The sequence below is a fragment of the Siniperca chuatsi genome, linkage group LG15 (genome assembly GCF_020085105.1).
Source record: "Siniperca chuatsi isolate FFG_IHB_CAS linkage group LG15, ASM2008510v1, whole genome shotgun sequence".
NCBI classification, from domain to species: domain Eukaryota; kingdom Metazoa; phylum Chordata; class Actinopteri; order Centrarchiformes; family Sinipercidae; genus Siniperca; species Siniperca chuatsi.
In genome coordinates, this window is record NC_058056.1 from 16,617,726 (window position 1) to 16,643,862 (window position 26,137).

Below are 26,137 nucleotides of genomic sequence, written 5' to 3' on the forward strand. Positions count from 1 at the left end.
GGTTACTTGGGTGGTGTTTATATTCAGCGTAAGCTAGTTGGAGACTTGAGGCTCTCAAGACCATATTTATTGCCAAAATCTTGTAGCATTAAAGTATAAAAAGTTTTCAAAGACTTGAAAATTGCATCAGGATAGACAGGAAACATGAATTTGTTTTGTGAAAGTTTCTGCATTTTCATTTATTCATTTCCCCCTATTTAAGCTTTTCAGCTATCTGTTACAATGCTATTGTTATGACACCACCATGCTCCATAAGCCAAAGGTAGGCTGCAAATCAAACAAATGTTACCTTACAAGCTTTAAATCCATATGACACATTATTAGCCAAGATAGATGTTAATTTGAAGGTGACGCCATGATAAAGTTTGTACTGTTTGAAAAATTCTACATATTGCGGTAGTTAGCCTCTTTGTATCTTAACATTACCCATCATTCAGTGAAGTTTTAGCCACACAACAAGTCCTGCTTCTTGGTGCCTTCACCAACAACTGCCACAAAAAATGTGAATTGAATGAATTGGTTAATTTGCAAAGCACAGCAGGCCAGAACATATTAGCTAGATTTTACAGTAACTTTAGCTTAGCTGTATATGGTATGTGGTTGACGTTTGCCTGCCAACTGGTAACATTAGTGTATTTGGTCAAGAAAGGTGACAGAACTTTATGTTTCTTCAAATGTTCCCTTTCTTTTTTTCTGTGTGTACACTGCAAAAGAACATATAACTTATGCTAACTTCAGCGTAGTCCTGATATTGATCTATTGATCTATTGATCTTTATCTGTCTAGTAAATTGAGAAGCCACTAAGGGTTAACGGTAGATGAACTACGGGAAGAAAGGCGAATTTAATATCTATCAGGAGTAAATAAAAAGTCAATGTAAAATTAAAGTTGGCGCACACGAACCGTTGAAATAGAGCTAACTTACCGCCCATGCTTGAAGCACTGACGACAACTCTGTTCAAAACCGTGAGCGAGAAAGAAAGTATGCGCCATCTTGGATTTTACGTGCATTTTAAAGTAGCTATTACAAAGACTCACACCCCATCGGAATAAGCTGCGTTTTTTCTACTTTACACTCGCCTGACATCGACATTTTTACTCATGGTAGGTTGCTGAGAAGTCCACTTCCATTTTGGTGAATCCATATGTAAAATATCTGTTGTTACGTTACTTAAATGAGTTGTGAACGCCTGAAATGAGTGGGTCACTAGCATAGCAATCCAGGACCCCGATGACATAGCGTGACGGCCGTGAGTCAGAGCTAGACATCCCGGTCATCCCCTCACCTTTGCAGTGATACCTCTACCTCATCCTTTCGAAATACAATACTGCCCTCCTGTGGCACTTACCAAATATTACAACCGGCATAGGACACACGTCTCTCGCTTAGGCAGGAGGATACACCGGGTACCAGAAAGTGTAGCCACGGCAGCAGTAAGTTAAGTTGGACGTTGATAGCGAACATAATCGGTATTTTCTTCAATATATGAACTATATGTTTTTAACAACGCATGACTTGTGGTATGCAGCCAGCGCGGAAATAAGATGACATCTTGCTGTGGCTCTGTCTCTGTCACATGGTGTTTGGGTGGCCAGTCGTGAAAGCCACATCAGTGTGGACAGACGTGTTAACCAGGCATCTGCTGTCAGTGTGTGACCAGTTTCACCGCCGACCTGCTGACACTGGGGATCCCCATCTCAGCATGCCTCACAAGAGCAAAAAAGAGAAGGTACAGTGGATTCTTAATGCAAATGTACTTTATTAAATGTTAGCATAATATACTTTATGTTTTATTTTGTTTGATTGATTCCTCGCTTTTTAGGAATCCTCTAAATCTGGAAAACCTAAAAAATCTGGAAGTAAAAATGGGCCTGCAGACGACCAAGATGTAAGTATTTTTGAACTTTTCACTGTCCAGAGAAGACTTGCATTGGCTACTTTATAAAAATGTACAATACATATAACAAATGCATTACTGGCATGTAGAAAAAATATAAACTAAACTGCACAAAGTGTGATCAGTATGATTATTGTAAAGATACCACAGGATACGACAATAAATACCTCAAAATAAGGTCAGTGTAAACTAAGTATTGAGTATTTCACTGGAAACTTCTTTTGGCCTTTGCGTAGCCAATTTTTAGATACCAGCTTCACTGTCATGTTACACACACCCACACCCACACGCATTTTTAAAAATATCACATGCTCATGCAGGGATATTACACAGATTTGCATTAATTCTCACATTTTTTACACAACCTTAACCTTAACAATTGCTTTTACACATGCTTTCTATCGCCAATTCTTCCCTAGAAACTCACTATTCATCCATTGTTTTTAAGTTTAATGACCTTTTGTCCTTATGAAATGAAGGCAAGGTTGCTCATGTGACGTCACAGCATGATCTTATGACTTTATTTTCTCTGAAAATACTTGCTTTCAATCCCTAGTTCTCCCCATCATGACTTGTTTGGCCTCTGAGTATAATACCAGGCATTGTAGCAGCTATTTTTGTCCTTATCATTTCTGGCATACACCAGTGATGTTGAGTATAGTACACTGACATTGAAAGAGACCTGATTGATTGACTGCTGGACCTGCTGTTTGTTCCCATTGACAGCTTTATCAGCTCCATCTGTGCTCAATTATTCTGTCCACTGAGGTCCATCCCGAACTCTGTCAGCAGATGCAGTACAGTACACCGCCGACTGTGATCAGGTTGCTACACTGAGAATCACCTGATCTGATTTGGAAAGGAACTTGACCCTTAACCACAACACCCTCACCCCTTCTCCTCTCCTCTCCCCTCACCTCCTCTCTTCCCCTCCTTTGAACTCCACAGTGACACTTGAATAAAGTGATTCCTGTGCCATTTCCTTTTGGGCAGGAACTACCTTGCCCTACCGTGCTCCAGTAACGGGAGCCCTTCCTCTGCGACTCTTGTTTCTGCAGGGCTCCAGTAAGAAAGTGCCTCCCGCAACTCAGCTGATGAGGGTAAAGCAGCCAGGGTCGCACTCGGCCGTGAAGAGGGAGAAGAGGTTCAGCACTTCGTCTTTCCCCCTCAGTGCTAACAGGGAGCTACAAAAACTACCTGCACTGACAGGTATGCCTCCCTCAATATACAGTATCTCCATGCAACTCCTCTACATTCTGTAATAACTCATACACATAGATAAGCTTTTACTCCTGGAAAATACTGGATGACCTTTATCTAAGATTGCATGTTTGGCCTATATGGATGAAGGGAATCATATTAACAATTCATAGCCTTGGTGGATCCTCATAACCGCCTTTTTAACCTTGAGATCTCTGCTAACTACATAATTTATAGCTAAGCAGACTGCCCATCAGCTTTATCTGTAATGCAAATGATGTGCAATCAGCTGTATCTCCAGCCCTACCTGGAAGAAACAGATACTGTATAACCCCCGGAGGGCTCGCTCATGTAAGACAACTCTGATTCAGTGGTGGAATCTAGGCCATCCAACAATAACTCAAAATGTAAGCCCAAATCAAACATAAACTGTAAACTCCGACATATCTTGAAGCATCAGGCATCTTAGAGTCCTATAAATAATCTCTTCTGCACTTTAGCATAAGCTTGTAATAGAGCCAAGCAGTATGAATAACTGTGATTGGAGATTTGAACTTGTTTCAAAGTTATTCTAGTTATCACCAATTAGCAAACTAACCATAATAACTATAGCAAGCTAGCTGGTCGCACTGTCAGTCTTTTAATTTACCGTACTGATTGACTTTATTAGTATGTATCACACTGATGCCGATTCTGAGATGAAACAGTGAGATTGAGGTTTGAACATTTACATCAATCTTTCATGGCTTCTTTGTTTACACACAGCATTACAGGCAGTATCTGGCCTAAGTGGTTTCCTGTAAACTATACCCAGCTATGCTTTGTCCTCATACCAGGATGAGCTGGGTGACACTACGGAAAAACAATAAAGGCGTACAGACCAGAGGATTTGCAAGTTTGTGGGAGACACAGCCACAGTTGGGAACGTGTGACAATTCAATCAAACAAATACTGATTAGCTTGGTGTTTCATTTGAAGAAACACTCTATTTCTGTGAGTTTTGAGAAGAAGCTGAGGGAAAAGGGAGTGGAAGGAATAAGAAAATAATCTCCCTGACCTGTCAGTTGATGGTAGTGACCTGAAGAAACATGCAGATCATCACAAATTACACTCCTGACAGTTCAAGGACTGCTCTGTGATTTTAGGCTCTAGAGTTAGTGGTCAGATGCAGTCAACATAACTACTTTGCTCAGTCACACGTGAACATATCTGAACTAGAGCTATTTTGATAATCAATGAATTGGTTAGAATTATCTTTTAAAGCAGAAATGCCAAATATTACCCAGTTTCAGCTTCTTTTAGGTGCTTTTCTCTGTTTGATATGACTGTAAATTGAAGATCTCTGGGTTTTGGACTGTTGGTTGGAAAAAACAAGACATTTGAAGATGTCACCTTGGACCTAATGAAATTGTAATGGCCATTTTTCTGACACTTTATAGACCAAACAATTTATTGATTAGTTTCAACCCTAATTTGAAAAAAAAAAGATATTTAATTCAGACATTTTGCATGGGCATCCATGTACTAGCGAAATCTTTATTTTGTATGATTAATTTATTTTTAACTTTTTAAAAACGAGTTTCAGTGCAACATTCTTGACACTCATGTCTCATAAAAAACAACTATAGTGTAGAGCCTTGTGTAAAAATCACAGTTACATTCAGTTACAGTACTAAAAGCTATAAACACATATAGTCTTCCTGAAAAGGAAAGGAGTTGCTTGTTATGTGGTTATGGTAAAATTGAATATGAAGTCCATTATATGTTTTTTTTCTCCTTATATGATGACCTAATGACTGACTATACGTTTTATGACTATACTGTACATTTCTGCTGAGTTTGTCTGGTTGGACTTGAGTTGTGTTTTAGGGAGGCTATTTTGTGGCAGATTTTATTTGTAGAGTTTGGGAGATGAGAGAAAATTCTTTACTTTCAATGTAAAGTTATATTTTATGTTGTTTTCTAACAAATTTTGCTTCACCCCTTCCCCATGGTAAATTTGGTGTGGGCTTGGCACTTGTGTGCGCATGGACATGCATAACAAAGAAAACTACTAAAAAATATTATAAAATATCACATCTCACTGAGTAGTACTTGGAGACCAGAATCAGGGCACAGACAGAGACGTCAGATATTTGTAAATGGATTTTGTTTCTAGCTACAAGAGATATCCATGTGTACACAGACATCCTAAAATGGTCACTCAGTGCCACAGGCTTCTCTCTGTATCTGTGTGTGTGTATGAGAGAGAGGAAATGTAGGTCTATAAATCATCGTATCAAATTAAATGTCACAAATATCTTGATTATGGATCAAATATGAGACATTTTATCTCACTTTTTTGTCTGTAATATCAAGTGAATACAGTTGACAGAGTCTTACTTGCTGGTGTGGACACAATTTTGTCAGTAGGACAGTAGGTTTTGTCAGTAGGTAACAATGCATGTTTGATGAAGAAGAGTAAACAGTATGTTGTTCCAAGTGTTAGTAAAACATTTAGTGATGGGTTTGTGTTACATATAGCCACAAATGGCCCAGCCTGTGCTGCCATCTTCTGGCTGAAAATGGGAACTGTTGTTTCCTCGGCCAAATCAGTCAATTTTATAGTAAAATTGTTGTTGAGAATTTTCACTTTATTTTAATATGATGTCTAGCCTTTTATTTGAGTTAAGCTGTTGCCATATGGCACTCTGTTTAAAGAATACGGTTGGCTGTGTTATTCTGTGTATGTATGTTTCTTAGTGTCAACAAAACCCTTGGAAAGACCAAAACCAAAAATGTGGTAGTCCAACTCTCAGTATCTTCTGACTTTCTGACCCTACCCTGTCTGTGGCACTCAGCTGCAAGACTATATACTCCTAGTGTAAAAACGGGTCACATGTATATGGTTTCCTTTTAAAAAAGGGCTCAGTAATTTGGTCAGCTCAACTGGTTACTCAAACTAAACTAAATTGTGTTTTCGTTTGGGACTATTTTCAACTGCAGATTAATATACATTTGGTGAGTTAGTCAGTATTTACGGCATCAGGATGGTGTGTGTGGGCCTGACTGAAAATAAACTACAGTGTGTGTGTTCATGGACATGAAGGAAACATGTCACCCACTGCAACACTGTGGCTCACTGATGTGTCTTTAATTGTTTCTGGACAACAATGGAGGTGTTTGGCACAGAGGAATAATGTATATCATGCTACACAGATAATACTTCTTAGTAGGATCAGTTATTGTTGGTTTTGGTCTTTTCATGGGATTCCAGAGTTATTTTTTGTCTAATAAAAATCCAGAAGGAGTCCTGGGGTATTTCTGAACCTGTACACACTCCTGCCCAGCCTGTCTAACCAGTAGGAAATAAGTGGCAGCTTTCAGAAAATACCAGCGCCCGTTGTCATGGCTGTGGAATGTAATGGCATCTCTTGGAGAGGTTTTGGCCCCTCAGTGAGAGAATGCCAATAGTGAGAACTGCTTAGTGATACACTTGGCCTTCCTCTCCTCTCCTCTCCTCTCCTCTCCTCTCCTCTCCTCTCCTCTCCTCTCCTCTCCTCTCCTCTCCTCTCCTCTCCTCTCCTCTCCTCTCCACTCCTGCGACACATATTTTTGGGTCATATATCTTTAAAATATATGCTATTTTGTTTTAGAATTAGATATGCATTTAAACAAGGTGTTCAGACCTCAAAATGTTTTTAGGATTTGCTGCTTAGTAAGTGGTAGGACAACTGTGACATGACTATAAATCCTAGTAAAACCCGCCTCCCTAATTGGTGGAAAACAGCCCAATCCCTTTGTTATTAAATGACTGTGAAATCACTGTGAAAATGGTGTTGAACCCCACTGATATGCAAACTCTGGTCAGCCTTGTGGTGTGAATGTGATTTCACTTCTTGTGTTCTCTAATAAATCACATGAAACGAGGGAAAGCTACTTCATTATGCAAAGATGAAATGCATTTGCCACCTTGGAGTTGGACTTATTTTGGTGTGCAGACTCATGAAATAATTATTCACTAAAGGGTTAGTCTAAATATACATAACCTATATAATTGGAAGTGTGATACACTATGATGTTCAACTTGTATGATGTATATATTTTTAAACAGATGTTTAAGTCACTAGATAAACTTGCAGACAGGCAGCAAAATGCTGCTTGGAGCTGCAGCAGTTTCCTGCGTTGGGTGCATTTAATTTTCTCTCCTCTCGCTTTCATTTCCTGTTTACAGCTAATTTTGCTAAGCACATGTATGTCACCCAGAATAACATAATGCAGCAAATTCTGCCATTGCCCCGAATAGTGTGTGAGTCATAAAACCCTCTCACCAGATTATATAATGTAAAGCCACTGAAGATGGTAGCTTCATTTTGTTCTTATTGGAGAGTACAAAGTGTGTGGACATCATTTTTATATCTTTTTAAACTGTCTTACAGGACTGCATCTAATCATTTATTTGATTTCACATTATTTTTGTATATTCAGGATGACACTACACCGTACATTTACATGGTCTTTCATCTTGTGTAGTGAATAATCACACCACAGCTTTCTACTGAATTTCTTTGGTTTTTCTTGCTAGAGAGCTGGAGTTTGAGTCCCCAAGAGTCCTGTCCTCATCCCCCAAGTGGTTTCTTCGTGCCTGCTTCTGTTCCTCATTGAATCCAAAGATCTGAGGCCCCCTCTGACCCTCTCCTCCACCTCCCTTTGATAAAGAACCAAGCAGAGATGACAGGAGGAAAACAATGAGAGACTTTGAAGATTCAGCCAGGGCTTCTCTCTCTAAGAACACAGAGTAAGTTAGTTCCAGCTGCTTATCCAAAGTCAGATAATGTTGAAAACCCTGCCAATAGTTAAACTCTGGAAAGGACTTAAGTCAATCTGATCTAAGATCTGTAGCAGGGCCTGCCTTGCAGAGCGTCACCAGGGACCAGTGAGTGGGGAGGAGGAGCCGGACCAAAAATTCCAATGCATGTCCCGCCCCCTGTGGATCCTCCCAGCCAATCACGCTCCCTCTCTCCCCGGCAGCCTTTGCTCTCATTGCTCCAGAGCAGTCAGAGCTCAGCCAATCAGCTGGCTCCTTCACTGCTTACATCACTAACTAGCCAGTTCCCTCCAGCAGCGGAGAGCTTCATTTTCTGATCTGCTTTTGTGCTAAAATGGAGGCTGGCCTCTCGCCCTGAGTGGATCGCCTTCCTGGTTGAGGTTTAGATGTTGACATGCAATAAATCTGGAGACAGGATGGTTGTGGATGCACCTAACTCCAATGGGCCTTTTCAGCCGGTGGCTCTTATGCACTTCAGAGGTACGTAAGGACACATTATTCTTGCTGTATTGTCCTAGGGAATGAAGGAGAGAGAGCTGTGTTGCTGTGCTCCTGTTCCCCTCCACTGGTTACTGCTTGGTTAGTCAGCATTCAGACGTTTGAGATAAGATCATTGTTTCTGTGGTTTGGAAAGCAGCTCTATTGTGTCTGAAAGGGAACTGAGGAATTGTTGTTTGTAAGGCGTGCGTGCATTACTGTGAGACACGGGAGCTACATAAAAATCTGGTTTTACCAGCTAGCTGCTCTCTCTGCCCATCCCCCCGCCAAGCTTGTGATGTCAAAGGAAGTGAGGTCATAGCCTAGGGAAGGGTCTTCTCCTTAGTTTTTCGTGTTTGATTGTGAGTTTCTGGATTTATGTGTGCAATTATTAATTGTAGCCTTTTGAGGTAAAGCTCAAGAGGGATCAAATATTGTCTTCCCTCTTCCCTTCTTGGCTGTTCTACCCAGCCCAGCATTTTTGTCACACTCCAGTTCATCTGAGCACAAATTGGTCATAGTGTGGAGGCTGTAGACAGCCACTGCTCTGCAGCAAGCACCAGCCCCCTTCTCCATCTCCCCACCCTTTCCCCCTCGTTATCCTCCTGTGAGAGACATGGCAACACACACTAATATATATATATATATATATATATATATATATATATATATATATATATATATATATATATATATATATTATATGTGTGTGTGTATATATGTATGTATATTAGAGTGTGTGTGTATATGTATGTATGTATATGTATGTGTATCAACAAAGCACCACTGTCATTATGACCCAGCCATTTTTTTTGTCAGTGCATAGTAGTAATGTTTTAGGATTACAACATCGAGCTCAACCTCTTAATGTGTGAACAATGTACCCAGTCATGTTTGAAAGGCCCAGCCTGTTACCACTGTACTGGGGTGCAGCCCAGCGTTAGATGAAGCCTCTGGCAATTATTGATTACACTCTATTGAGCCACAGAGGCGACTGCCTTGAATGACAACTCAGTGTTTGGGAACAATCAGACTCTCTCTGCCTCTTTCTCTTTCCTCTCTTTGTGTGTGTTTATCATTCTGACCCTATTCAGACCAAATGTCTTGTATCCAGATCTTTCCAGATTGTGTGTAGCTTCAATTGAAGCAGATTACAGTTTATACCTAGCATCTGAATGTGTCTCAATTTAATGTTTAAGTGACCACTTATGAGCAGTTTTCACTTCCCTTCTCACACCAAATATTTTACATGGGAAACTGAAACTACTACTAAACCAAACAATGTATATATGTTCATTTGCACATGCACATGTATATGTACAGGATTGTGACATCCCACCTTTAGGTATAGACTTAAAAACCAGCATCCATGTTTGTTTAGTTTTGACAAATTAGCTGTGTTTTGGGATATTTTTCTGAGCTTCACACAAACACTATAAAACGGATTTAGGTGGACCTTAAGCGTTGTCAGGAATGCATTTGCATTCACTACCCATTTTGACACATGAATCCATGACCAACCCTGAATCAGGGTCCACATCCAAACATTTCCTCAGTATGTTTTAGGTACATTCATGCCTGTATTTAGAGCCGTGTTATCAGACAAAATGTGTCACTAAACATGCCTTTGGGTCTCTGAATCTCTTTTTTTATTTATGTCTGTTTCTTTGAGATGCACGACATCACCTTAATAACTAGCAGTGCAAAGCACTTCTTATTAGTCACAAGGGAGCCTCCAAATTGCAGATATGAATGTGTCTCAAGGGTGTCAATCATGCATACTTTTTCAACTACACACAACTATTTCCAAAGAACACATGGGCGATGATCCATGAACTGTACTCTACTGTATATATCCTGGATGCATTCTCAGGTGTTGCTTACAATGCAGCCAAAATGACTTTCATAAATGAATGTGTCCAACCTAGTTGCCTTCAAAACTGCAACACACTCTCCCTCTACATAGCTATAAATAGTAATCAGTCAATGTTTGCATTGATCATAACATACTGTCGATAAAGCAGATTGCCAAACCAGTCCTAACTCCAGACTAGCAGCTGTTCATTTGACCCATTTACAGAGAAAAAGTAGAGACTGTGGTTCCACTGTGACTCCAGTTATTTATTATCTTCGTTTTGAACATGGGGCTATTAGAATAAATCCTTCTCTGTTCTCCACAAGACACACTACGTGTGTGTGTGTGTGTGTGTGTGTGTGTGCATGCACATGCTTATTTCCCTCCTAAGGCTTCTGTTAGTTACATTGATAGAGGTCACATTGTGGTTAGCATCAATTTTGGGATCACAACACTGGTCCTTTATCTGTTACACAACAACCCGTTGGGTATTTTAGGAGTGTACAGAAACTTTATAACACAGGCAGACAGACTTATGTAATAGGAGCAACGCAAGTCTGACACGGTCAGGGGTGCAAGGCATGGCAACACATTCCAGTCCAGCTTCATGTCCCAGTGCAAGCAGCACAAATGACTAAATATGTTACAACATAAACCTTATGCCAAGGAGAGAGATGGTTCACTAACAGAGTTTAGTGTTGAAAATTGAAATAAACACTAATAAGTAAATGGTCATCTAATCCTTCTTCTTACTGTTGCTTTTCCAGCTGTCTCTACCAGTCTTCTGGCTTTTAACTGGTGCACCTCAGTTGACCTAACAGGCCTCATTCTGAAATGTGCTATGTCCACTTTGGAGACGAGTCTTAGTTGTTTTTGACTGCATAATAATAATGAACATCTTGGATGAACCTCTCTCTCTTATGTGTTTTTAATCAGGAGTACTGGCACTCGCAGTGTTTTCCCCTTGTGACAGTGACAGCGCTTTTGGCTGTCAATCCTGTATGGAAATGGCTGATAATGGCTGCTCACACACTTACCCTCTCTCCTCTGGAATTCCCAACTTCTCACCGTCATCAAGATAAATTGGCTGACTTGAAACTGACACTGCAGAAGTGTGTGTGTGTCAGAGCCAAGTCTCCATTATGTCTGAATAGGATATCTCTCTTCTTACCTAGAATCTGCCTATTTGCAAGAATGTCAAGCACTTGTGTGTGTGCCCTTCTCTATTCTGTGGTACGGCCTTTGTGTCACTCTTCGTGTACATTCATTGGAATTAGGGCAGGAGTGAATAGGTTTAGCTGCCTAATATTTACAGTGGTAAAAGTATTCAGATCTTTTACTTTACTAAGAAGTAACAATACTACAGTGCAAAAATACTCAATCAAGTTCTGCAATCAAAATCTTGTGTGTGTGTGTGTGTATATATATATATATAAATAAATACATTTTTTTTTTTCTGGGTTGTAAGTAGTGATGTATTAATATTAATGTGTGCGTCACTTCAATGTTGCAGTTGGTAAGGTGGAGCTAATTTGAATTACTTTATATACTGTTTGACTTCATCAATTGGTTATTATTCATCCTTTTTCCTTATCTAAACCCTGTGCCAAATTCATAAATCATAATTTGTGTCTCAACCTAATTTGCTTATCTCAGTAATTGGAAGCATTCTGTCCACAGGTACTGACAGTCATGGAGGAAGAATGGGATCCATCTATTGTGTTTCCCTTATATGCCATGTATATAACTGATCTAATTCGGTTCACCCGTGGCGTCAACATCCTCATCATGTTCAGACAGCCTCAGAGCCTCAATGCTAGCCCATTGCCAATGCCACACCCTTTACTGATTAGTAATTATGGGGTATAGGAAACACAGCTTTTGCCACACTGGTATGATTTGTTGAGGTTTAACACTGTAGACGATGGATATGCTGTAATCTGTACTCTTACGTCCTTCTATTGCATTGTAACTATAGATATCCTTGTACACCTAGAGTATAATTTCCTCTTCAAATGAGGCCATTCTGGTTGCAGAAATACAGCAAAATCTTACTGTAAAGCTTACTGTACTGTAGGTGTCAGGTGCTGTGTGTATGGGCATAGGCAGTGATTGCCATAACCCCTCATCTACCGATCAGATACAGAACGTAGGTTACCAGCGGAGACAGTAACGAAAGCATAAATTTAGGCTAAGTCTAGCACAACCATAATTTAAGTATGTTTTGTTGGTGCATTGTTAATCACTAGCAACCAAATGAGAGCACCTTGATCTGACAGACCTCTTGTCTACATCGCGTGAAGCTCTTTCTGTCACTTAAATTAATTCACCTGACTTTAGTGAAGGAATACGTTGACATTATGAATTTGCCTATTTTACTACAGCTGCTGCTGGGCTTATACAGAATCAAAATTAGATCAGTGAGTCGGGGATGAAACATGAGATAACAATCTTTTAAAAAAAACGTGTCTGTTATTTTATTGAGAACTATCTTAATCTCTTAAGGGAAGCAGAGGCTAATGTGAAATGTAATTTCATTTAACTATGAATCATAATGCCTTATTTGCATATTATTCTACAACACCACAAACCTGCAGATTGAAGCCTTAAACGGAGCTTCTTCCCCAAAGCTGTAAATAAATACACAAAAGGCGGCCTAATTGTATGTGGAGTTGTGTACTGTATGTTTTTTTTTTTTTTTTTTTCTTTTTGCATTTATGTCCTTTATGTTTGCACTTATGTTGTATGTGGTGTACTGTCACAGCCATTCCATCTGAACTGAAATTAATTCCACCAGCCTAGCCGTGTGGTAATAAAAGAAACTTGAACTTGTATCTGCAGGACACAAAACTTTTTATTTGGATAAATATGCTTATTTAGCAAACATAAGGACAGACGTGAGAGACATAAAAGACATAAAAACTGGAAATAGGAGGAAACGACTAGCATGGCTCAGTCCTGTGATGAGACGACGAACAACAAGGTATCATGTGTTAATTAGTGAGCTTTCAAGGTGTTGGTAGTACCTTTTTGGACAGAGCCAGGAAAGCTGTTTCCACCTATTTCCAGTCTTTATGCTAAGCTAAGCTAACCAGCTGCTGTTCATAGCTTCATATTTAAAGGATAGCGAGTGTTGTTGATCTTCTCATCTAACTTGGCAAGAAAGATTTCCCAAAATGTTCAACTCTCCCTTTAAGCACTTTATAGCATCATATAAACTAACTAAAATAAAATCAGCCTTTTGTATTTTAGATGTCCAGATCCTGATTTCATTTTTTAAATAAATGAATCGTGCCATAATAGTGATTATTTAGGTAGCTGAGGAACATGTGTAGATTTTCCTCGAATGTGAAACCAAACAGCATAAAAGAGAAATAAGCTACATTAAAGTTGTGTCACATAACTACATAATTATGGTGTCACTGTGTGTCATTACTGCACCACATGAGCAGGTAGGAATATAGCGTCACTGAAATGGATGTGTCCTCTTTGTGTTGTCATGTGTGAAGTGTTGACTCTGGCAGAGATTGTTTGTTTGTTTTACAAGCCTGTGCTCTTGAGTGCTTGGGTGGAAATAAAGCAAAATAGGAAGTCCTCAAACCACCATGGACAAATATAATGACAGACTTAACAGACAGACCTAGGGTAGGCAACATTGGAGAAACTAGCAAAAGACAGCTAGTTTTTGAAAGTATCCAACCAAACAAATCCCATCCCCTCGCTTCAGGTCTCCCTCCAAAGCCACTAACCTGAAACACATTTTTATGGGCAACGAATGCACACTGGTAAGCAGGCAGGTAGGCCTGTCTACCTAAGCCAGAGCATTTGATTTATTGACTGCTGTCAGGATGTAAAGAGAACTTCAACAAATATAACAGAAAATGCTTCTGAAATACGTCACCTACCCTAGCTTTAAATAGCTAGCTTCCCTATTATAATTTTTTTTTTTTCTCAGCATGTGTCAAATGGCGAGACTGTGACTGTTCACCTACTTCCCAAATCCTTCATCCTCTTCTTCATCCCATCTTTTCTCGTCCACTCTGCTATGTACTTATCCTCCCCCTGGGCTCTAACCATTTCAGCCTTTCTCTCAATGCACTTTAGTCTTCATGACTCATTTGCCAGTCTTCATCACTCTCTTGCTGATTTGTATTTCTTTTTCTATCACATTGCTGTTTTGTCATCCTTGACAGTTAAACTGCCCCCTGCTTTCTCTTGTGACCCCCCTCTCTATGAACATGGCTCCATTTTCCTATATTTTCAACCGCCTCATTTCATCACCACTGCGTAGCCTTGTTAAGCATTCAACTTTCTTTCGGTCATCCCTGGACTCTCTTTTTTTTTTTCTCTCCTCCTTTTCTTCCCTTCACCCACCTCACTTTCTTTCCTCTTTGTCTCCTCAGATGTTGCCCCCGCAGAGCAGGAGAAGCTCTTCATCCAGAAGCTACGACAGTGCTGTGTTCTTTTTGACTTCCTGTCCGACCCGCTGAGCGACCTGAAATGGAAGGAAGTGAAGCGGGCGGCGCTGAGCGAAATGGTGGAGTACATCACCCACAACAGGAATGTCATCACAGAGCCCATCTACCCGGAGGTGGTGCACATGGTCAGTATAACCCGAGGGGTTAACTTTGCGGTTAAAGCTGAAGATGAGAGTGAAACTTAGGCTGAGAATAGAGGCAGGCTGTAACTGCGGGACAGAGCTGGTAGGAGTTGAGCACAGATTATATGATTGAACAGTGGGTTCATGTCCCAGCTGATGTTTGTGATCATGTTTTAATGAGGCTTTTTGCTTAGGGCGGAAGATCTGGTTTTCTTGAGGCGTGAACTTGATAATCTATTCATTCACTTTTTTTTTTTTTTTTTTTTAAAAAATGATTTGTGCAGTAAGTACGTTTGCTATTGCCTTTCAAATTATTTTTCAAAAATAAAGTGGGCTAAAGTCAAAGAGGAGAGGGAAAACACGTAAGATACATTTCCCTTCCATCATCTCATTTATTTCTTGCAAAAGCTGTAATGATCCACAAGATTTTGTGCATACAAATGTTAGATTTTAGCCATGCTAGTGACATGGCTCTATTGAACTGGACTTAACTTTTCATCTATAGCCATCATCAGGTCAAAATTAAATTTGTCCAATACTTTCGTTTATGACTAAATACCTGCCAGTTTAGCAAGTAATAGGTTACTTGCTAAACATCAGGATGTTAGCATAGTCATTGAGAGCATATTAGCATGCCGATGTTAGCATTTAGCGCAAAGCACCGTTGTGTCTAGTACAGCCTCACGGAGGCTATAATCCTAAATAACTAATTAACAAATGATGATCCCACCTGCCTTTTCACCTCAAGTAAAATCAAACAGATTTTGAACAAGGGGTGTTTACACTATTTGTACTGGACCAGTCTTGTTTATACTCTGCATTGACAGTTGATTCAAGTAATCCTCTGTACATGAAAGCTTTTATATTATAAGTTAGTCTTTCCCAGAAAAGTCTTTCCAATGGTACAAGGGATGTGATGAATGTTTCTTTTTCAGCATAAGCAATAGAGATTTGTTTGTTTGTGAAATTAGAGGAAATTGTGCCTTATCTATGATTTACAACTAAACTTCACCAGCAGATAATCCAAACAAACCAAAATGATCATGATGATAGATGTTCTGCATACCATCTCATCACAACCTTTAGTGTGCAGAGATACAGAAGTGGAGCTATAAACATGATGGAAACACTGAATCTAGTGAGATACTCTTCCTTCACCACTAATACCAAACTCTTTTCATCATCAAAGCCAACAACAGAATTGCTATAATTGCAGTTATGACATTTCCATTTACGGTTTCCATTGTGGAGTTAATGCTTCATCATCTTCACAGCCTTTTCTGGGTTGAAGTGCAGCACAGCCCAGACAGCCTATCTACCTTGTAGCCTGTCTTTTCAAACAAGGCTCCCAGTGTTTTAGTAGGCCACCTGCACTGTCCCATGATCTGCCTGGCAGAGAACAGCAGCCCACAGGGGAGTCACTTGACACTGTGAGAGACCAGAAACACAACACACTTGGATTATTGTGGGCCAAACCCTTGGAGGCCAGTTGCATGGACAAAGTTAACATTAACCCAAAAAGAACAAATATTTTAGAATACCTAAAATGCATTTACAAACACGGCTAAAATTTAATTAAATGTATTATAGACTTTGGCATCAAGACAGTTATGCTTTTGTTTTTGTTTTGTATTTCCTTACTGATTATTATTATTTTTTCTTTTTTTGAGCAGTGAGAAATCAAGACAGAAAATTGGAAAATAAATCATGAAACGTGACACTAACACATATTCCTAATCATTTAACACTAGGGCTAGGAACTGAGTGAATGCAATGTACTCCTCATGATACCAGCATTTATAATTGACCTTTAAACAAACTTAACGTGTGTCAGACTGTGTGGAGACTTGTCCCAAAGGAGGCTGTGCTGTGGGCCTTGGTAACAGAAGTGCTGCTGTTACATTGCTTGAACAATGCACTGTTTTAAAACAATCTATGCAATGAAAGTAGAGTGAAATCTAACAGAGTTTATGAAAGTAATTAAAAGATCTATTGTATTGAAAATGTTCTCCAAAGTCAAGATGCAGGCTTTGTGGTTTCACTGTGTCATGAAGGTAAACATTCAGTCAAGAGTGGGAAACCTCTGACAGGAAGTAAAGTTCTAGCTGTGTATTAAAATCTTTTGTAACCTATTCTGGGTAGAGCTAATGGCATTGATATTGTCGCAACATGAACTATGACTACGGGTTATTAAAACAACAAAAGGAAGTTAACTTAAATAGCACCCTGTCCAGTGGAATAAACATGGCATCACTTTCATTTCTCTTCCAGTTTGCAGTGAATATGTTCAGAACATTGCCCCCATCGTCCAACCCTACTGGAGCGGAGTTTGATCCAGAAGAAGACGAGCCAACACTTGAAGCTGCATGGCCACACCTCCAGGTTGATATTTAAATCATTTAATTGCCTGCAAAACAGTGAGAAGTTTATAACTGGTTTTTCTCAACCTAGAAGAGCCTGAAGCATGCAATTCTGTAGTGATTAATTTTATGTACATGTAAAAAGAACAGAATGGCCAACAATCTTAATAGTAATGCCCACGAAGAGTGAAAAGAAGAATTCAGAGCAAGTTTACAAAACAGCATGTCTGTATCAGATTTTAAATTGTGTATTTGGTGTTTGAGCATTTGTGAACTACCTCAGCATTGAGCAGCTCCCCATTTATCTTGAATTTCTTCCCAGCATTCATTCCTGTTTTTTTTTTTTTTTTGTTTCTGTTACAGCTCGTCTATGAATTTTTTCTTAGGTTTTTAGAATCGCCCGACTTTCAGCCTAACATAGCGAAGAAATACATCGACCAGAAATTTGTTATGCAGGTAAGAAAATAATATTCTGGCAAACTCTGACTGTATAATAGGAAAAACAAAATTACAAGGCACAATTTGCACTGTGACTATCATTATGGTAACATTACTCTTGTTTTGCATTGTAGCTCCTAGAACTATTTGACAGTGAGGATCCCCGAGAGAGAGACTTCCTCAAAACTACCCTCCACAGGATCTATGGAAAGTTCCTGGGGCTGAGAGCGTACATCAGAAAACAGATCAATAACATTTTCTATAGGTCAGTGCAGTTCTCCCACTGCTCTGCTCATTTTAAAAAATGTATACCGAGATAAATGGTCAACATATGAAAAGTCTGTGTTGCCTCTGAAAAAAAGTCCCTGTTTGTTCTTACAGGTTTATCTATGAGACAGAGCACCATAATGGTATAGCTGAACTACTGGAAATACTTGGAAGGTACGGCCCTTAGCTAAAGTTTTAAGCTTTGGTGAATGCAGCTGTAACTGTCCTTGTGGTTTTTATACAACTTTTACATGACATTCAATGCTTAATTGCATTTCATTTCTGTCCTAAATGTAAAAGCTTCCTAGTTATCAGCAGTTTTAAGTCCATACTAGCTATTCAATCATGACAGACTACTTTTCAGGTGTCCTGATAGTAATTTTGTGTTTATTTTGTAGCATAATCAATGGATTTGCCTTACCACTAAAGGAAGAGCACAAGATTTTCCTGTTGAAGGTTTTATTGCCTCTGCACAAAGTCAAATCACTTAGTGTCTACCATCCACAGGTATGTTTGTTCAACACAAAATGAAACATGAGAAGCTTGATTTGCTTTTGGGTTGTTTTTTTTTTCCAACTGTCAAGCTGTATGAAATTATGGAAATTATTTACAGGTCACATTTTTTTGAAAATGTATTTAGATTTTCAAACCAGCTTTGAATAAGCTCCTCTTTTTGTGAGAGCAGCAGGTCATTCTGCAGGTTTAGTTAAAAACTGGTGTTAGATCCAGTCTGTCCCTCGGGCATCACATGTCCTCTGCCGTGTTACCTTTAGTTTGCATGTGTGTAAATTCAAATACTTTGACACTTTAATGATTGTATTTGTTTGTGTTTTGCAGCTGGCCTACTGCGTGGTGCAGTTTTTAGAAAAGGACAGCACTCTAACTGAGCCGGTAAGTCAAAAATACCTCATCTCTTTGCATAATAGTGCTTGCTGAAACTCCTTATTTGATGCTCAAATTTATTTTAAAATTTGAAGTTGTAAAGCCTTTTTTGGATTGATTATAAATTATTATGCCAAATATTTTTTTTTTTTTAGCCAGTTCATTAACTGATACTTCTTTTTACCCCCAAAGCTGCTATCCCTTTATCCTCCCTGATTGGTCAGTCAACAGTATCATTATCTTTCTTCACTATCCCAACAGGTGGTAATGGCTCTACTAAAGTACTGGCCAAAGACTCACAGTCCCAAGGAGGTGATGTTCCTCAATGAGCTGGAGGAGATCCTGGACGTTATCGAGCCCTCTGAGTTCGTTAAAGTGCAGGAGCCTCTTTTCAGACAGCTGGCCAAGTGTGTGTCCAGCCCGCACTTCCAGGTAATTGATGGGTGATCACAATCATACCTTCATAACTCAAGGTTGTTCAGGTGAAGTGGTGGTGGGTGTCATTATGTGCCTGACTGAGGTGTTTTGTTTTCTGTAGGTGGCAGAGAGAGCTCTGTACTACTGGAACAACGAGTACATCATGAGTCTGATCAGCGACAACGCAGCAAAGATTCTGCCAATTATGTTCCCTGCTCTTTACCGCAACTCTAAGACCCACTGGAACAAGTAAGATACTCAAATGTAGTTTCCCCACACCGGCTGTACTAATATCATAAAAGCTCTATACTTCACACCGCATGTAACACCAGTCTGACATAATAGCTCACATAGTGATATCTCTCAAGAGTGTGTAGATATTTCAGCTTGGTCACAGAATGTACTCTCCTGCACGTCAGACACTAGATGTGTTTATCATAAAGAACCTCTAACAGGCTGTTTATCATAACCTATGATCCATTTATTTATTGTATCTATTGCTGCACATCACCTTTTTATACATGATTTTAAATTTGCTGCTTTCAGTGAACACAATACTTTCAATTATCTCTAATATCTAATATGTTGAAAATAAAGCTGAAACAATTAGTCAATGAATCGATTAGCTGATGAACAAACAAGTAATCTGCAACTATTTTTATAATCTATTAATCGATAAAGTAATTTTTCAAGTAGAAATGCCAAAAAATCAATCAAAATCAAATCAATGTAAACTGAATATCTTTTAGGTTTTGGACTGTTGGATGGACAAAATGAGACATTTGAAAATGTTGCTTTTAACTCAAGTTGCTTTACATTAAACATAAAATGTGCTTAAAAGTGTCACAACCAACATTCCATAGCTTTATTTTTTGTAATAATTTTGTCAGTAATTTGCAAGTGCTCGAGCTGTTAACTGTCAGGCATAATTTTTTAACTATATTGTCAATCTGTGATATTAATTTAGGTTTGGCCTTTACAGTGTGTGTTTGTAAAGATTTGACTCTTGACCGACTTCTCTGTGTGTGTGTGTGTGTGTGTGTGTGTGTGTGTGTGTGTGTGTGTGTGTGTGTGTGTGTGTGTGTGTGTGTGTGTGTGTGTGTGTGCATGTGTGCATGTGTGTGTGCATGTGTGTGTGTGTGTGCGCGCTCACAGGACCATCCACGGCCTCATCTACAACGCTCTGAAGCTTTTCATGGAGATGAATCAGAAGCTCTTTGATGATTGCACTCAGCAGTTCAGGGCTGAGAAAAACAAGTATGCACCACAGACTCTTCTCCCACTCACTCAGTATTTTTTTTAAATGATGTTTGAGTGACATAATTACAATCAGCCACAGTGCAGCTAAAGTAGTGTTGAGTGGGACAGATTAATGACATGAGGTTTGGTGCTTTGTTCGACAGAGAGAAGGCAAAGTCAAAAGAACGCGAAGAGGCTTGGATCAAGATCGAGAACCTCGCCAAGTCAAATCCACAGGTGAGCAGTGTGTACAATCATTTAACCACACCTATTTTTCCATTACTACCAAAGTGTGTGTGTGTGTGTGTGTGTAGAACTTATATTTATATATAAGTGTCTTGTGTTTTCTGTAAGCCAGTTTTGTTGTTGAATTGTAGTTCCCTTTCCATCTTATCCCATTTACGTTTGCTTAGACTCTGTTTGTTCGTACTCTGACTTGGTAGTTAATTACACTGCTGGTAAAGATGGAAAGATCTTGATGAGTGGCCCTGCTCTAAGAATGTGCTTAATTGTGGTGTGTGGTTGAATCAGACATCTCTAAAAGTCTCTCTGAAGTATTTGATTAATTTAAATAAAGTAACTATGTACAGGTTGAAAAGCCTGCTTTTGAAATTCCAGTCCTATCCTCAAAGCTGATTTTAGCATTTCACTGTAGGACAATATTACTTCAGTGTTGGACATCTAAGGAATAGTTCAACATTTTGGGAAATATGCTTATTGACTTTGTTGGGGTTTTTTTTAAGCTACAGCCAGCTGTCCGTTAGCTTAGCTTAGCACAAAGACTGGAAGGTGGGGATGGTGGGGGATGACTAGCCTGGCTCTGTCTAAAGGTCACAAATCCTGTTAAATCCTAATTCTTGGCTGGGCGCAGTAACTTCCTGGAGTCTAGTGGTCACTGTGAGGTTGCCGGCAACCAGTGGAGACTCTAAGAAGTCTCTGCACCCAGCTTTGTTTTTTGTATGGATTAAACAAACAAGATATAATGTTTTAATTAGTGAGCTTTAGAGATGCTGGTAGACAGATTTTGTTATTGTTGGACAGAGCCATGCTAGCTGTTTCCCTCTGTTTCCAGTCTTTGTGCTAAGCTAGCCGCCTGCTTGCTCTAGCCACATTGAGTATTTACAATGCAGACATGAGAGTGGTGTTAGAATCTTCTTTTCTAACTCTCAGCAATAAAGCAAAGTTGAACTATTCTTTTAAATGTGCAACAAAATTAAAACTTTCAACCCAAAGAGATCAGTGCAGTAATGTTGGTATGCCGTAAAAGATTTTTGTTTGGAGTTGGTTTTTAATTTATATTCAAGTGTTACTGGCAACTGATGATCTCTTAACATCATTTGACACAGTTGCTTTTTCATAATCAACACTTGTAAATCCCAATAAATAATGAATGAAAATGTTTTCAATCATTTTGATTCTAAGGCATATTAAATTAACTGCAATAGATCAGAGTTGCTTGTTTTAATAAGTTCAGAGTCTCTTGATTCATTCTTCTTTGCATGCGACTGAAAGTCTTTTCTCCATCCTTTTTGTGTTTTTGTTTTTGTTTTCAACATAGTTCTCTATGTATGTTGATTCCTCTGACCTCAATAGTCCTGTAGCAATGGAGACGGATATCCCTTTGATAGAAGATGTTCAGAGGTTAAAAAAGACAGTTGAGGAGGGCGCGACTCAGGTAAACCTGACTTTCTCTCTGTCTCTCTATTCATCTTTCCTCTTATAATCACTCACTTATATTAATAGATTTGATACCAAAGCTTGCAAAGTCTTCTAATTGAAGCTACTTGCACTACAGTAATTATCAATAGGCGTTTTTTATAGTTCTAAGAACAGTTTACTGTGTCCGCACTGAACAAAACATGAGCAAATGGACCAACAGTGAAGTCGCGCAGAAGTGACGTTGCTATACCAACCGCTAGTTGGCTCACGTCACTTCAGCGTTCCTATTGGCTGTGCAAATGCAAAGAGAAATAAAGCCCTTGAAGGTATATAGTTCTCGGGAGCTCCCCTGTGGGCAGTTCCTCTCAGGGAGTCCCCAGAACTGTTTTGTCTGAAAACGCCCATTGTATACTTTCTGTGTAAATTATACTCTGGGGGGTTTCTTCTTCTTTTTTTTCTTTCTTTTTTTTCAAATCAACCTACCAATAAAACAACAACAAAACAACAACAACGCAGGAACAAATCTGGCTATGGACTAAACACTGGAATCAAGAGCTTTCTTTTTTGTGTGCCTACTTCCCCTTGCATGTTGTCTAAGTAGTATGGAGCCCCAAAGCTCAATATTCTAGAAATAAATAAGTAATTATGAAATGAATAACCGCATAAATTGTGTAAAATATATATGAATGAACCAATCATTTGTAGTAATAAGATGATAAATTATTAAAACTCTTAATTGTGAAATGTTATTTCATCATTTTATTAATGAAAAATGTCATTATGAAATAAAAACCTCTATAATAAAATTCAAATTTACTCCAATAAAACTCTATTACTATGAAAATGAGAATTTTAAAAAATATTTCATAATAATCAGTTGAGTTTTAATCATTTCTTAAATTATTTAACAATTTATTGGTTCATAGATATTTGACACAATTTATTCATATAATTATTTATCTTACAATGTCTTATTTATTTAATATTGAACACTTTGGGGCTCCATAAATGTAGTGCAGGACATCTGATGTTGTATATTTAAAGTTGTCGTTATAATATTTTTGTCCAGGTACGGCTGGCTCAGAATACCATACCTGCAATGCCATTTTAATTCAGTGTTGGTTTTCCTCTGTAAATTAGATTTTGAACTGAATTGTGCTTCATCTCAAAGATATGATCAGAACAGGGACAATTTGACATGACAGATGATGATGACATGAAATGTTGTAATTAAGCCTAACTTGTCTGTTCTCCTCTCAGTTGCAGCATGACCAGCGGAAAGAGCGGCCTATGGTGCGACGCAAATCTGAGTTGCCTCAGGATATCTACACCACAAAAGCCTTGGAGTCCCACCGCAGAGCTGAAGACATGTTGACCACCCACGATGGACTCTAGGTCCCGCCATCTGCCGGCTCTTGGTTCAACTGCCCCTTTTACCCTCGACAGCCATGGACATTCTTTTCGCCCAGGCGCCAGAATTACACTGACGACCCATGTTGGGCTCTCCATCCCTCCTCCCACCATCACTTTACCCAGAATCCTTAGTTCTCCTTCATTCCTGCTGCCCCAGTGCAGAAGCCCTGTATCCGCCTCCCTCAGATTTCTGCTTTCTCAGGTTTTAATCTTTATTTGGAGAGGAGCTGGAGTGTGTTTGTGTGTCTTTTAGCCCTCACCACATTCAGTGTGTTCTCAAATTATTTTCCCCATCGGTTCCTCTTACCTTCCCTTCTCCTTCCCCTGTGTGCTCACTTTAACTTTGGAACCTGGGAGAATGGACGCCACAGCGCTGGTTCCTTCATTCCTTCTTGTAAACGTGTTCACAATGGGTCGGACATGGAAACATAGGAACTGACTGACTCACTGTCAAGGATCGTCTCTTGGTCTCTGCTTTGGTTTTCTTTTCTGTCAAAGGGAACAAAAAACAGAACCTGTTGGTCAGATGAAATACAAGACTTTCCTGTCATCTGTTGTATGTTTTCTTTATTTTGTGCTCAATCTAACGGACATCTTGTCAGTGCCAAGACCGTTGTGTTCTTTGTTTGTTTCATGTTTTTATCTGTGACTTTAACAGAGACACATGCCTTTGTTTTTCACTGGTGTTTGAAAGATTTGTTGTTGTTTTTTTGTTTGTTTTTTTGTTTGTTGTTTTTTTTGTTTAGCACACCAGACCAAACTGAGGCCTGTCCTTAGCCTTGCAATGTCCAGGAAAGATGGCGAGGAAAGTAGAAGTTGTCCTGTGGATATCTGACACTTTCCATTTTATTGTTTTGTGCCATATGCCGCTCTTTTATATGCTTGCTTCTTATGTTCCTTGGCAATATTTGAAAACCAGACCATAGTGATGCCTAAGCAGTTCAAACAATGGTACTTACTGTTTTTGAGTTTAGTAGATGAAGATGAACCTGAATGAAAGCTATATGTATATATTTGCTACCTAAGTTGCAATAGCAATATCCGGGGCTTGGATGTAGCGATAATCAGATTAGTTTTTGTTGAATGGGAGGGGAGGCACAGATCTGTACTGTCGCACACAGTTTGTGTGTGACACCTAAAAACGCCACTCACTGACAGTTTTCAGCAGCCGTTATTGGTACTGTGTGCTATAAAGATTTTCATGTCCTATAATTTAAAAATAGAAATTAATTTATTATCAAACATAAGAGCCGGTGACCTCAGTAGGTATTAACACACTGACACATTAAATGATTAATACACAAATTACTTGATGAGAGCTACCAAAAAAATGAGAAATTGAAAGGTGTGACATGTTTGTGTTGCTACCATTCCTAATTTCAGGTGTTTGGTTTGTGGGTTATGTATAGTGTATCCTTCTCAGTGAGGAAGTTATTTAAGGTTGGAAAATATCTTTCAGTCAGTACCATTGTTTAAACTAAGGAGGTCTGCTAGAGTTCTTCATATTTGATGTGTTGTATTTTTTTGTCTTGTCTCTGGAGGTTAGTAGCGTGGATGTCAGGTTTTGGATTTTTTTCTTCTGGCCATTCAGGATGCCCAACGCTGAAACACACTGGTATCAAATGGCCACAAAAATGCCAGATGCTGAAAATAAACTGACATTGTGACTTGGCTTGTTAACTGTATTAATACTGTATTTGCTTGAATGCAAAAAGATGTAAATTAAAACTACCATGTTAAACATGTACCTTTTACCCTGGAGGAATGCCATTCACCAAATTGATTATTTCTGTTGTCGAGGTCATTGCATTTATGAAACAGTCCTGCTTGCTGGGAGAGATGTTTTATGGATTTTATGAGTTGAGTCAAGAGATGTATGAGGTTTATTTTAGTGCTGAAAAACAAGTCATCTGCAATAGCAAGAGATGATTTTAAAAGTGATTTGGTGGCTTGCTCTCTTTCTGCAGGATGTTTGCAGATCTTTTAATTTTAACATATTATTTCCAAAACATGATAACTTAAAGTGTCCTTTTTGTATGTGATCTGTACTATATGATTCATTTAATATTGTATATATGATTTACCTTATTTCATGTAGTGTTATATATCTAGATTAATTTTGTACAAATTGTCCCTCTGTACAGAATAAAACATCAATAGCAAGTGAAAGAAGTCAATCTGGCACATACCGTCTTATTTCTCCTGTTTTGGATGTACTTTCAGCAACACAGGATTTAGAAAATGTTCTTATTTTTTATTAAAATCTGCAGTTTCCTCCCTCCCCTACATAACTGACAAATGTTCATGCCCATTGTGTGCTCCTATCACTGTCTTTAGTGGTGTACAACTATATAGAATGAATAAAGAGATTATTTGACTATATATTTTCAACCATGCATCCATTTTGGCTTTACTTTACTAGAAGGGCATTTTGAAACATACTTGTATACTACAGAATATAAATTAGTCCATTTGCTGTAACAAGGAGAATAAAGCTAGTATTAGCAATGAGGGGATTTTATGACAGAACTATCAAAATCATGTAGTTTTTGGATTACATTTGGTTTAATGCACTGGTAATGTCACTAGCAAGTAGCCACTTTGGCAATGGGCTGCTTTGAACAC

At 38.9% G+C, this 26,137-nt stretch overlaps 1 protein-coding gene across 4 annotated transcripts; it reads left to right on the forward strand.

Moving 5' to 3' along the window:
* The first annotated feature begins 579 nt into the window (after positions 1-579).
* Positions 580-25,903, forward strand: ppp2r5ca (protein phosphatase 2, regulatory subunit B', gamma a). Of its 4 annotated transcripts, none has more exons than XM_044166304.1 (16): positions 580-649; positions 1,597-1,730; positions 1,824-1,889; positions 2,957-3,107; positions 14,641-14,840; positions 17,109-17,219; positions 17,561-17,653; positions 17,770-17,900; positions 18,017-18,076; positions 18,301-18,409; positions 18,740-18,793; positions 19,046-19,216; positions 19,323-19,450; positions 20,357-20,458; positions 20,605-20,677; positions 23,360-25,903. In XM_044166304.1, exons 1-16 carry the CDS (start codon positions 595-597, stop codon positions 23,492-23,494), a joined length of 1,773 nt encoding a protein of 590 aa, XP_044022239.1. In that variant the 5' UTR covers positions 580-594; the 3' UTR covers positions 23,495-25,903. The 4 variants fall into 4 exon arrangements, with proteins under 4 accessions (XP_044022239.1, XP_044022238.1, XP_044022240.1 ...); XM_044166303.1 differs by lacking the exon at positions 580-649 and adding an exon at positions 21,999-22,115 and having other exon boundaries at positions 1,672-1,730; XM_044166305.1 differs by lacking the exons at positions 580-649; positions 1,597-1,730; positions 1,824-1,889; positions 2,957-3,107 and adding exons at positions 8,180-8,385; positions 21,999-22,115.
* The last annotated feature ends 234 nt before the right edge of the window (positions 25,904-26,137 follow it).